General features: G+C 35.9%; 1 protein-coding gene across 2 annotated transcripts in view; it reads right to left on the bottom strand.

The window, feature by feature from the left end:
* LOC131057374 (uncharacterized) overlaps positions 1-14499 on the bottom strand; it is a 339223-nt gene that overhangs the window by 168060 nt on the left and 156664 nt on the right. For both annotated transcript variants that reach the window (XM_057991535.2, XM_057991533.2), the window contains exons 7-10: positions 9765-9829; positions 7940-8995; positions 7708-7770; positions 7448-7494 (exon numbers count right to left, since the gene is read on the bottom strand). In XM_057991535.2, coding sequence (XP_057847518.2) covers positions 7448-7494; positions 7708-7770; positions 7940-8995; positions 9765-9829 — 1231 coding nt within the window. The remainder of the gene's footprint in view (positions 1-7447; positions 7495-7707; positions 7771-7939; positions 8996-9764; positions 9830-14499) is intronic.

The following is a 14499-nucleotide window of genomic DNA, read 5'->3' as shown; positions in this document are numbered from 1 at the left end:
AAGAGAAACAAGGAAATATAGGGTAATGAACCCTAAAAACACTTCATTTCTTCCTCTCTTGGCATCGATATCTCTCCTCCTTCTCTGCTACCACCATGAGCTAGGGTTTGATCTTTTTTGGAAGAACCTTTGCAGAAATCGAAGGGCATAATGATTTATTCTGAGTGTTGGGTGCCGCCATAGTTGGGTACGATTGGAAGCCTCTGGAAAGTATTGCAGACCGCCATTGGTAAGATCTTTCTCCAAAAAACAACTCTATTTTAGCAGATTTACTGGTAAAACGTGGGTAATATCGCTGCTCTTGTGATTTTCTTGCTTCAGCGACTTGAGCTACAACAATATAATCTCATCTCTGTGTATTCTTTGTGTATTGACATGCTTAAGATTGTCATTTTCCTTTACCTTAGACAATATTACGATAATATCCTCTGCTTTTCATGATATAGACTGTCACTAAGAATAGCCTCCATCATAACTATGATATTATGATTAGTCCTTTATTTGCTCCAATACTGCCATACTGCCATACCCCTTTGATCTTGCTGTGTTTTAAGGCATATTTAGGCCGCTCTGTGAAACTATTTCCCTTAATCTGTAAAAATCTGCTCAGTGTCTAGAATCCTTGCTTTCTTGGTTGACTGTGATGCGAATGGATTCTGTATTTGTATTAGGATCATTTGTTGTTCATAGAGTGTTTTAACAGCTTTCTCTGATTTTGTTTGACTGAGACAAGCCTGGTCATGATTTTGACAGTAATGATTGTCATTGAGCTTATGAAACTGTTTCTTATGTCTTGGATTCACTGTACTTGTATCTTGAATGCTGTAATAAGATATCCTACAATATCTTACCCTTATAACCTTCTCAGAAGATGTGACTTCTCTTTGTCTCATGTATTGCATTGCAACCTTTATGCTTTCAAGATAGAAATGTTTCTTCTAATAAACTCTTTGAAGCTTTGAATAGAATTCCTATCTTGGATGCCACTCATGCATTTTTTCCATGCTCATGATTGTTCTGTGTTAAAGGCTGCAATATTGAGAATGACTGCTCACTGTATATTTAGACTGCAAATTGGTGACTATTTCTGAGTATATCTTACATTGAGATGTTGATTCATGTCTTGCAAACCTTCTTAGAGAAACTATTATTATTCTATGAGTGCCTTTGACATTGGTATATGGACTGATCTACCTCTGTCATACATATTGATTGCCATGATTTTCTATAAGAGATATTGCTGATGACTGTATCATTACTGCTCATAACATGTGCTCTGTCAATTCCTCTTATAGCTGCTATATGACTTTTGACAGTAATACTGTGAATAAAATCATGTATTTGTTGATGGTTCACACATTAATAACTGTCATGCTACTCTCTTGGACTGTGACCTTGCCCTTTTCACTGTATTAACGCCTTCTATAGGCTTCAAAGGTAAACAGGGACTGTACTATTAGGCTGCCCACACATATGACTGTTCCTGTTGGCTCTTGAGAGATCTTTGTGAATGTCTCTTGAAACTTTTCATCTTCTTTTTACCTTTGACATTTTGCATGGTCTTAGGTTTATTCCATCCACTGAACCATATGTTGATCCTTGGCTGCTCCATGACTTTCTAGAAGACTTTAACCATTCTATACTTGGTCTCAGTCCTCTATTGCCATTTGCTGCTCCTGACTGTGACAACCTCTTTTATAGTTGTTCTTCTAATGTGCATTATGACAGCATCTTTGCCTTATCTCATGCTAACTACCATGATCTCTTAGCTTTGATTCTTGACACTTGAGACTGCTGTGTCTTCCTTTACAAGTCTGAAACCTCAATATTGTTATTGTGCATTCTTGGTCATCATTGAATATGCCTTGCTGTCATGGGCTTTGACAGCCCCCTGTTGCTTGGATTTCATTCTAGCATGGACTCATTGCTATTGCAGATGCCTATAAAATCATGCATGAATTACTTATCCATACTATGGCTGCTCTAAAGAAGATGACTGCACCTTTGGCTCCTTCCTGAGTGGATAGTGCTGCTATCAAAGCTTCTTTCCATGTGGCTTTGAAAATCCCTCCTTTGCTGCTCTACAATGGCTGTCTTAGATAATATTATACCTTTTGATTACAACATTGTCCCTAAATGAAGCTTTCTGTCCTAAAAACCTCTCTGTGATCACTGAATATTCACTGTGATTTGCTTTCTGCCATTACAAACAGTTATCACCTCTTCATGGCACTGCCTTAGACATTGTAATAGCTTTTAGAAGTATCTTTTATGACTGCACTTTTGAACAAAATCTGCCTTCAGTGACCACTGATCTCCGTTTTGATTTTATGACTGTTGCACTGTAGCTTTCTGGAACATTGTAATGGCATCCCTTTGATACTGGCATATTAAATGATAAGCTTTCTTTCCTAACTGTAATTATTATGACGATCATGCAACCTTCTTATCTCTCCTATACGATGGTCTCTGTGAATGAGTACTCCTTTGTGACAGTATGCCGGTAATGACATCTAGGACCTACATGTTCCTATCAGCTTATTGCCATGAGCGACAGGTACTCCTTTATTGTGACCACCGTAGGAGACGGGTAAGGATTGTTTCATTTTTGTTGTAATAATCTGTCCTTAATAGCATACATGCTGAGTTCAACCCTCGTGGGAGCCCATTTTTCCCCACATGCTGATATTTAAATGAAGTAATCAGCAATAAAACTTTACCTGTATCTGCACATTGGACAAATTTGTCAGACAAAACCATGAGTTCCAGATTTGTTTTCTTGCTTTTCTGTTAATACATATAATGGTTAGACTGATATAACACATTATAGGAGTAGATTGTGCATGTATTGACGATGTATATGCAAAGATATGGTGTCCCGAGCTCTGACACAATTTTCCTCTATCTTTTTGCAGACACTTGGAGCAACAAGGGACCACTGTGAAGGAGCTTGGATGTGAAGCTACTCAACTGTGGGGGGTTCGTCATTATGAGGCAATTACGGATCCCTTATCTTTGTTTATACTTTGTTTCTATATGCATCGTTTCCTTTGATAATGCACTATAGGTAGTCATTCCCACAGCTTGTGTGGGAGCATTTCATTTGACATTTATGAATAAAGAAAATGCCTTTTCAAATATGCAATGTTGTATGGCTCTTGTTTGTGAACACTTGCATTTATCTGAATTTCTTTTATGGCATTCTGTAGCATCTTGGCAAAAAATATTCGAACAACAGACATGCACTCCCTAAAGCTGTAAAACTTAAACAACCCCACTTGATTGAGCTGGAAAAAGAAAATGGGTAACAATTACAAACATGGAAATAAATCACTCAACTACTTATTCAGCGGGAGGACTATGAAAACTTCTGAAAGAACAAATACGCAGCTAGGCAATCCTCTATCAATTTTTAGTGGGAATACAAAATGTAAAATGCAGCTAAATAAAGGTTGATCAGTACTACTGAATTCAGTGTTACAATGAGAGCATTAGCTTGCAAATTACAATAGGAAAATGATATCCAAGATTCCAAACACACCAAAATTTTAGGAATCAATCCTCTAACAAATAAGAACTATCCAGCATATGAAAGTACTTAAACAAGTAATTAACGCAGGTTTGATATGAAAAACAACAATCTGAAAATACAGACCAGCAAGACTAGAATTCACCTAAATGCTCATAACTTTGTCCTCGCAACTTCGAATGATGTGAAATCAAATGCCAAGGGGCCCAGGAGACAAGGCGTCCACTCCCAAACCAATAGACCGCTACAACTCGGATCAAATCATCACTACACGCTTTCCAATACACTCTCCAGCATGGTACGACCTAGGAAGTAGGGCGATTTTCTCTAGAAAATCCAAATCAACTCCAAAACCCACACAACTTAGCAAAATGAAACGCCTAACATAGAGGAAGACATAGGAAAGATACCCAGAAGTGGTGACTGGACTCCCAGAGACTTATGAATGATTTTCACGATCAGCTCCATACCAAACAGCAAACTCCAACACTGAAACAACACTCCAACAATCAAAAGCATCAAATAACTTCATCTTCCTTAAGCTCAACCTGCTCCTCTGAGTGAGAAACAATCACAATATTTAGCTAGGGGCTATCTTTCAAGCTCGAAACTGAAGGAGACTGGGAGGTAAGCATCCCTCGAAGCAAAGTCTGAAATGATTTCAGTAGCACTTCGTTATGATAAGCAATAGATAGTCTCAAATGAAGGCCAAGGCACTTATTTATAACCTTCTCCCAAATCGAACCTCCTTTTCTCTCCAATGTGGAACTAAACAATGACATTCAAATTCACTTTAATTTGCATTTCATTTCATCCCTTCACCAAGTCGTCCCATTTTGCCTAGACAAGACACTTTATTAAAATGCAAACAACACATAATGAGAGCGCCCAACATATAATTGAGAAAATGACTTTAATATAACTTAAGCAATCCCTTTAATAAATCGTCCATATTGCCTTAAGTTATAATCCAACTTTAAACAACATTTTCCAACAAATTGACCCCCCTCAAGGTAGCAAATATACTTCATAAAAATATCAATAAAGTGTGTTATGGCGTCCAAGGTAATAAAGTGAATTATTTCATAAAATTAACTTATTTCTTTCTAAGGCATCCATCATGCCTTATAAATAAATCACTTATAAATATTTTTCCTCAACCATATGAAGTCGCGCAACATAAGCTCAGACTTGCCAAAATATCTCCAAAAATGCTGGAAGACCAACTGCTCAAACTGACCTAACTGAAATAGCCACTTGAACTAACCTTCTGAAACCCTTCTAAAAATAGCACTTACTAAAAATAGCATACTGCTAAAAATAGTAAGTGTGTCCAAATGCATTTTAACCACATTCTAACTAATCGTCACAACTTACTAAAAATAGTAAGTTCAGAAAAGTCTTCGGATTCGTTTGCATGTCACACCATCGCGAGGCTCTCCAAAAACCCAGAAAATCCCAAAAAAATAAGCTATCCTCACCCCCACTTACTAAAAATAGTAAGTTCGGAAAAGTCCTTAGAATCAGTTGCATGTCACACCATCGTGAAGCTCTCTAAAAACCTAAAAGGAATCGAGAATCAGAATTGTAAAATTCCAACATGCAAGGCACTAAAACTGCCAAAGCATCCTCCTAGAAAATCGGAAACCCTAATTTCTGCCTCTGATTGACCAACGGGTCTCGGAATTGGCCAACAGTCCCCAAAACCAACTAGAGTGGAAAAGGGGGCATTACACTCACCCTGCTCAAATAAGCCTGAGAAAGTCTGATAAAACAATTTAATTGTTGATTTCTAACACAAACAATGAATTTCCTACAATATTCAAACCCTTATTGCTATTGATTTATTTATTCAACCCTGTTGATGACATCATGATTGTACGGCTAGCATAAGGTGACCATTTGGAGCTAGAAAATGATATTTGTTGCCCTCAATTGCCTCCAATAACTGATCTCCTTGTTGTTCCAGGTCTGTAAATGCTGATAACGACTGAATTTTGAAACCGAAACAGGAATTCTGAGTGAATTCCTCTGAAATATGGCCTCGGGTTTCATCCAATCTTGCTTGGAATTGAAGAGTTTCATTCTCCAACACCTGTATGCTACTGATCTGATCTCAAAGCTGCAATTTCCCAAATGAGAGAAAAAAAATGAACAAGAGAATGCCAAAATGGTTGCCATACACATTCATTTATGCTCTCCAAAACCCAATGCCCAAATTAGGGCTCCAATATGCCACAATTCCCAAGGAATATTCCCTCAACTTGGGTGCCTAGCTTGAGGGTTACATTTCATCATTGATGGGGCCATTTTTAATTTAAAGTTTAATTGCCTTTTTTCTTAGTTAGGCGTGCATAAAGGGGTAACTTTTATATTTTATCATTGACAATTTAATTAACCCCTCTTTATAAAGTTACTTTATAAAATATGTCTAATTTTAGAAAAAGTAACTTTATAATGAAATATTATAAAGTTTACATAGCATAAGCTCACCAAGGCCAAGAAAAGGACTATGTACAAATCCCTTTGGTTAGCCAATCATCTCCTAACTTGTAAATTTGCCTGCAAAGATGGCTAACAAGAAAATCCATGCTCCTAAGTGGCAACTAGCAAAGAGGGGACATTGCAGCCACCCAGTCACGAGATAGGGCCCTTCGCCAGGCTGAGAATGCTAGAAAGGAGTTGGCCGATCAAATTCAGAAATCCTAGGAGCAATGAGCCCAAGAGAACACATGAGTTACCACATTGGAGAAGACAATGGCTAAAAGAGAGAACTAGTTGATAGAGAAGGATAGACAATTGCAGAGAAGAACACCTATCTTGGCGAACAAGAATGACAGTCAATAAAGAGGGATGACAAGCTACTAGAGAAGGAACGGGAGCTTGAGAAGACCAAAATGTAGTAAATGGAGGCCACCTATAAGGTGAAGGCAGCCCAGGAGCATTGGTGTACAACCAACACCTCCAATGCCTTCAACAACAAAACTCTTAGGAATCTACCCCTACATCCTTTGTACATCCAAGGACATCTTCTCAACCCTGTCAATGAATTTTTCTTTTGTTTTGTTGTCATCCACCTCCCAATTTCATCTGTCATCTAGAATACAACTTTCTTTTTGGGGGAGCTGATGTAGTCAGCAAAGGTATATAGTTGTAGTCGGCTAAATAATTATTGTTATATTTTGTAACTAAAAGGATTAGTTCTTGACTACCTCTGGATTGGCAATCGACAGTAACTGGAGGTTGGTGGTCTTAACCAGCCCGGTACACTATTTATATGTAGTTGTTTGCAATCAGCACATCTCTCTCGAATGTCATTTTACTTATTGCATATCTTGCACATCTATTAGTTGGAATGAAAGTTATGCCTTCCAAATATGCACAATGAGTTATATTGTTCTATTCATGTGTTCTATTAATATAAATTTCCTTATACTTCTGTAACTGGTAAGAGTTAGTCAGTAAACAACCACATAGGACTAAATGCATGTTACCAGCACAAAAACAAGCACGGGGATCAAATTCTCTCTAAGCCAATGACAGTACAAGCAAGAAGAGATATATCATCAAGCAAAGGTAATATAACAATCAAAACACAATGTAGCATACAAGCATCATCAACAAATAACTGATAAGGTTTCCCTTTGCTGGCTTCTATATAACTAATATGTTGATTTGGAAAACTGAAAAAAACTATTTTTAACTTTGATACAGCACTTCCAACTTATATCCAAGTCAACTTTGATGAAAACAAAATCCAAACCAATCTAGAAATAGATAACTAAATAAACTCTGCATATGTGCACCATACGGGTCAACAATTGTACCAAGTATATAATTATATAAAATATTATAGTTAAAGATGATAAAAAGGCACTAATATAGGTTCTATATCCATTTGGTGGGTAGAAGAATTACCCAGTAGGTGCTAACATCAAATCGGTTCTTAGGTCCTTCCATCTTGTCTGGAATCATAGACACAAATTATTAATGTACGTGAACTAGCAAATGATGAAGCAACAAGGGAATAAACTGAATTAAATATTGACCATGCTACTTAAGTAATGAAACCTAGTTACATTCTTTACTTTTTTCTTAAAAGTGTAAATTCAGCTCTACAACTAGAAAAACAGTAGAGTAGCAGTTATTCCAATAGGTGTCAATAAAGGATCCCATACTTGTTCTGTACCCCTGAAAGCAACGACCAACCTTTGTTGTGAAGTATCCCTCCAGACTGCTACCTGCAACCAATTGAAAGTAATACACAATCCAAGTAATATAATCTCTTATGAAGACAAAACAAAAGGTACCAGATTCATGAAGATACAGGACTCCATTCATGAGAATCAACACAATCAAACTAATTGAATGATGAATTTACATCAGGATAGTCAGCACAAAGCTTCTTGCCTGAGTATCAGTTCTTCGATTGTCAAGGAAACATATTTTCTCAAATTCTGATTTGATAAAACTTGTGCACCCAAGTGCACTAGCTAGCATGGTCCAAGCCTCCATGGCACTTTCTGCTGTTGTAAACATTCTCTTCATTTCCTCCTGTCTTCCATTTGTTAAAGATGCTGCAGTTGAATGCAGTGCATTCTTGCTTGAACTAGGTGATTCTGGAAATGTTTCCACCCCTAAAGATGTCCTGTATTTACCCTCTGCCTTTTTGCCATTCCCTTTATGGCATGTTAAAGATGTAGTAAGCATCATCAAAGAACCAAGAATACTCTCCGTCTGTCCTAAAATATCATGAGATGTCTTCTTAACATCTACGAGTTTAAATTGCGACTCATGAACTTCAGGCAGTGTAATAGGATTATTATCATCTATTGTTAGTTTTGGGGTAGCAAGCCCACTTTCCACATATCGTTCATCTGCTTGGGTTTGTGATTGCAAACCTAAATTCTTAATAATTTCATTTCCACTCCACCTAACATTCTCAATAGAAGGAAAACCAACTTTGTTTATCCCAGCTCTTTCAACTGCTTGATTGATATTATCTGACAAATTTTTCCAAAAATCAAACTCTGAGCTTATACTGCTATCAGTCAGTTTCATTGTTCCTTTATTACCAGGACTACTTTTTCCTTTAGAAGATTCATTTTGATCTGAAAACCCTGCATCTCCAACTGATTGCAAGAAAGTGTCGCCTGTTTCTATTTCATATTCATTATGTATCTCAGTCTTGCCATTAAGGAATGATTCAGTTGACATGCTTTCAAAAGACTGCGTGTTTTGCAAGTTCCCCTCTAAATTTTGACTCTTTTCAAATTTACCAATGTCAAGAAGTGGTTCTATTTTTCCAAAAGAAGACAGTACAAAATCACGAACTTTAACATTTTCAGTTCCAAAAACTGTTTTCAAAGCAGATTCTAAGCCTTTAGCCAATTGAATATCTGAAAGAAAAGGTATTTTCCATCCACTCTTTTCTGCATTTATTTCTTCAAAATCTTTATAGTTGATCTGCAATAAATTTAAGGGTTCAGTAATGAGTAAACTATCCAAATCAGAAGGGAAAAAACTCATAACCATGGACAGATCAAAGAAATAAGTGTGGAAACAGACTTTGCAGATAGAACACACTTCTTTTATAACTTAGATAACTTTAGCTATTAGAAACAGCTTATCGAGGATAAAAAGAATGTCCCATATCTATGTTTGTGTGTGTGTACATATGTATAAATGCATGCACACACATATATATATATATAATAAAATTATCCACACCCTGTATATATGAAACTTAAAAAAAAATTCTTCTAAAGAAAATGACACTACAAGATGTCTTAATGAAATGAAACACTGTTGCAAAATTAAACTGATAGAAGTAAAACCATGGAAGATATTTGGAGACTATCAATAAAACATAGCTTTTAATCAGCTTCCAGAAGAAAAGAAAATCTTATCATCAAGATTAATACAAATGCAAAAATCCACTAGTCTTTGTGGAAATCACTATGAGCCATTTTTATCTAGCCGAAAGATAAGAATGAATGTAAAATGGGAACCATGGAGAAATATAAATGTCAATCCAAAAAACGTTTTTGGAGAGATGTGTCCTATATTCAAGGATAGAAAAATAAAGAGAACCTTAACTTATTTACAACCCTCTCTCCCCTGAAAAAAATTTAGTTTGACAATTAGTATCAACTTTGATCATATCCATTTAACTGTTAGGATTTCTGAATTGTTGCCTGGCATGCAAGAACTGCACAATTATTAAGATTCAAACCTCTAAATAGATCAGACCTCCACCGCCTATTCCTTCCAGTTCCACCTGAATCTCGTGCTTGTTTCCTGAACAATAAGAAGATCACCATGGTATTTTATGTCTTAACATAACTTCTGTCTTCTGCAACCTCCAAATGTAAAAAGAGCAATAAGTTATGAATTAAGGATAAAAAAAACCCATTGACCACACATTCTAAGTGTATGAATTGAACAATCCAGGGTGTTTCTAATAATAAATTCACAAAGACAAACAAAATGGCAGATATGATAAAATGACATGACTAAATCGTATTAACATTATTTGTTGAATAAAACTTTGAAACTTTCTACAAAACAAGCAACAACACTAATAATCTGATTATTCATGAAATAATAACAGCACTAGCAAATCAAAATAGTGCCTAGAACAAACTTTTAATAGAAAGGGGGGCATAGACAACACTCAATATACTGATAACATTGTAGAAACTCTCTCAGAAAAAAGAAAATAAGCATCTTCCTTCTAATGCTCCTACTACTACAATTTTTTCTTCCGCACTGAATGATGATGATCTAAACTATCCAAAGACAATTTATCATATACTGTTTTATTATTCTAGAGTTTATTTCTTTTGTCTTGAAAGACTGTGTCTTGCAGGGTTTTTTGGTAGAAAGTGAATTATCCCCTGGTGTGGTTTCAAGTTATCAATTTCATGATCTGAAAGGCTTCAGGCATGGATGGACTAGGTGGTGGTTAGCTACATGTTAGCACTTTAATTTGTCTTTTTCAAGACAAGACAAAACAAAATGATGTGTGAGGTAAAACCTCTTTTCCAATTATAAGGGGCAGCTCATTAAGAACTAAACTAACCTAGACACACAACTAAATACAAAAGAAACAATTATTAACAATGCACAATACAATCGAGGGAGTCTAGCAATAATAAAATAATGGAATATCTTCTTGACCAATAATAAAATTTGTGATTTTTCTTACCATTTGGGTAATCAAAGATGAAGTACATCGAATTTTGTTCAAAATACCTACCCTCGTGTCTCATTGGTCCACATTCAAAGGACATTTCTCCAAAGCAATGTAATTTTCTCATTGGTCAAAAAGGATTTAGTTGTAAATAACCCTAATTAGGGTTTCATCATGTAATCTTGGCCATTGATCTTAAATCAATCCTGACCCTTGAATTGTAATTGAGACCTCTATATAAGGCTCAACTTTCTCATTTGTAAAGGTTAATAGTTAATAGTCAAAGAAAAGTTGATCAACAGGTAGAATAGTAAGAAGAGGAGAGGAGGAGGAGAAATTGTTACCAAGTTTGTGGTGAAATAAATACTTGATTTCATTGAAGATATAGTGGATCATTGTATGAGTTTCTGCCTGTTGCATGGTTTTTACTTCTTGAAGTTTAGATTTATTTACATGAAGTTGATTAGTTGAATGGAAGAACTTTGTTGTAATGTCCCTACTATAGGAATCACTGTCTTGCAAAACAAATCGTTAGAATACAACATATACACCAATTTGTCACTAAATCATCTTGCAATTTAATTTTAAGATTACTTAATTAACATTAATCACAATTCTTATCTATAAAAAGGATACGATGCCATACAAAGTATGTCCTTAGGCAGCTGTGAGGCTCACCTTCTTGCAACCACTCTTGGTCCCAAGCCATCCAGGAAAACGAAGGTGAATTCGATTCCTGTCTTGGATGTAATTTCTTACATCCAAGCCATCCAGGAACCAAGGTTTTAATATGATTCCTGTCTTGGGTGTAATTTCTTACACCCAAGCCATCCAGGAAATCGAAAGTTAATTCGATCCCTGTCTTGAGTGTAATTTCTTACACCCAAGCCATCCAAGGCAGACCATAAGTCAATTCCTTGCCTTGGGTGATGTTCCTCATAACCCAAGTCCATTAGAGGGGACCGGCCAGATCCGTCTCTTCTTGGATGAACTTGTCAACCAAGCCATTCATATATGCATATAGATCATCAGTATATATATATATATATATACTGCCAACCAGGGATTCGCGTATCCCTCCATTAGGCTTAAGGGAGTCCCCCCCCTATGGCCTTCATTATTTAATCATATTTATATTGCATTTGACAACTTAATTATTATTTCCATTTCTTAATTCACATTATTAACACATATTCTTAACCATTCCTTGATATGTATTTGTTAACATATATTTAAATATGCCTAACTATCACATATTGTTATTAATTTCATTAATCAAATATGTTCATTCCCTAATGTGTTAAACTATATATTGCATTCATTAACGAAGTAAATAATATCAACATGCTAATTACCTACGTTCTTGATATTCACATATTACTTATATTCATTATTAAAATAAAACAAATTGTATAGCATGCTGACCCTTATACTCCATTTACATATATTAACATATTATTAATGTTATTTAGATATTAACATTTATTAACATTACGTGAAACACATTACACGTACCTGTTTGTGCACAGCCAATATCTCCTTCCTTCCCACGCCGGTTGCTACTCCCCTTGCCTTCTCCTTTCCCCGTATTTATTAGCATCTCGTGAGGGGTTGTACCCCTTCACAGTGCCCTTCCGCATGGAGGGGTGAGGTGGTGAGGCTGTGATTACCGTCGCACCTCTTGTGCGGAGGTAATCGGGGGGGGGGGGGCATTAAATGTTTTAACTTGTTTGTGTATTTATTATTATTTGCTTTGCTTATTATTATTATTATTTTTTTGGTAAAAGATTTATTAAATATTAAATAATTCTCTTTTGTCATATTCAAATATATTAAATATTTGATTAACATTTATTATATGTTTAAATATATTTTATTAGTTTAATCATTTATTTATTTGGAACTTATTTAATTAATCTATAAATATATTGACATTATGTAAATACTTTTACATTATGTGATACCTTAGGGGTTATCACATTTGTAATGTCCCCAAATTTTAGTGCTTATTTCAATATTATTCAGCTGTGTCCAATATTATTTGTGGTGAGCCTTCTAGAGATTATTCAGGACACGTTGATTCACACTTACTATTTTTAGTAAGTCACTTGGATGTTTTGCTCATACTTACTATTTATAGTAAGTCACAGACGTGGTCACTTGGCATCATATCTATATTTGGAAATTTGATGGATTATTCCCCTAAGTTGATATTGGCAATTATCCTGGGTTTAATGATTTAAGTTAAATTATTAAAGTCAAATCAACTTTAACTTTAATAATGTTCTTTATATCAAATGACTTTATGATATGATGACATAAAGGGGGTTAAAGAGTATTTAAGTTGTTTTCATAAAGTGACTTTATAAAATGACAATATAAAGTCATTTTATTTAATAAAGCTCTCCAACTTGTTTGAGAAGCTACTTCATAAGGAGGAATTAATAAATAAAGGATGATTTATCCCAAATTGAGCATGGAGGTTCACTTGGAGGTTGGGAAGTCTTTATAAACGAACTTAGTCTTCATTGAAGAGTATGTTATGGGAATATTATATTTAGGCTACTTCTCCATTGTTGCTGAGAATCAGTGACTGGTTTTCCGAGGACAAAACCCCTTGGAAATTGAAGGTTGGACGAAACCACAACTTTCCATGAGAGGTGAACTCATCTTCAAAGTTTACTTCTGAACTTAATGGTGAAAGTTTTGGTTCAAATAAGAAGCTATGATGCAGATTGAAGGTGGCATGAATAGTAATGTGAATACTGTTGTGAATAGTGTCGCTAGAGTGCTGTAATGTCCCCTCTTTGGGATGATATGGTTTATGATTGGATTAGCCTATTATTGGCCCTCGTAGGCTAGGACGAATGGTTAGAGGGTTCCAGTTGGCAGTGCAAGAGGCTTATTCCCATTCGAGAGGTCAGAAGTGTTCAAGATTGGACTTCGTTTGGGCTCAGTTTCATATACTTACTATTTATAGTAAGTTAGGAGGCAATCATGAGGGAACCTTTCTATTTTTAGTAAGTCAGTGGGTTGTGTTGTGCCTTGCACACACTCCCCGTCGTTGACAGGGTCCCCCCCCCCTTCTCGTCTTGTTACCTCGTTGAGGTCCTGAGTGAAATTTTGAGCTGAGCAGGGAAGTCGATGTTACGAAGAGTTTGAGCTCTGAGAAGGTGATCCAATCTGAAATCTAGTTAACCCGGAATTTTAAATTGATCAAATGTCTTAAATTCTAGAGAGTTTAAATCTTGAAGGGAAGAAACAAGATGTTGCATTTAAGTCAGATTGCCAAGCTAACAAAGCCTGAGGTGAAGTCCCAAGATATTGTCAAATCCAAGATTGATCATCAGCAAGTTTGAAGCCTGATACTCAAGGCAAATCCACCTTTTTACCAAATAGGCCAAGATTTTAAAACATAAAACGAGGTTAAAATTTATCAAAGTGGTTAAATAGCAAAGGAGGTGTTTTAAATGAAGATCACTTAAAAGGACCCAATCAAGTGAAGGTATATGACTGCTACCCCCAATTGCATTATTATAACATAGCTCAGAGGGAGAAAAACAACATTGCTTATGCAATCGGCCAGTATGAGCGCGCAAATGATGCATTCACAATGCGCATGGTTAGGATGATGCAAGGGGGATTACACATAAGGCTGTCAAAGTAGGCTACCACATTGATATGGAAGTATGGAGCGTGGTTTATTCAGTTCCCTCTCCTTTCCTATATCAAATTTCAGGCTTCGAGGGAGCACCATTCAGACTTCCCCGTTACC

This window comes from Cryptomeria japonica, chromosome 5, assembly GCF_030272615.1.
Source record: "Cryptomeria japonica chromosome 5, Sugi_1.0, whole genome shotgun sequence".
Lineage (NCBI taxonomy): Eukaryota > Viridiplantae > Streptophyta > Pinopsida > Cupressales > Cupressaceae > Cryptomeria > Cryptomeria japonica.
The sequence above is the reverse complement of the archived record's forward strand: the minus strand, read 5'-3'. Positions and strand labels throughout refer to the sequence as shown.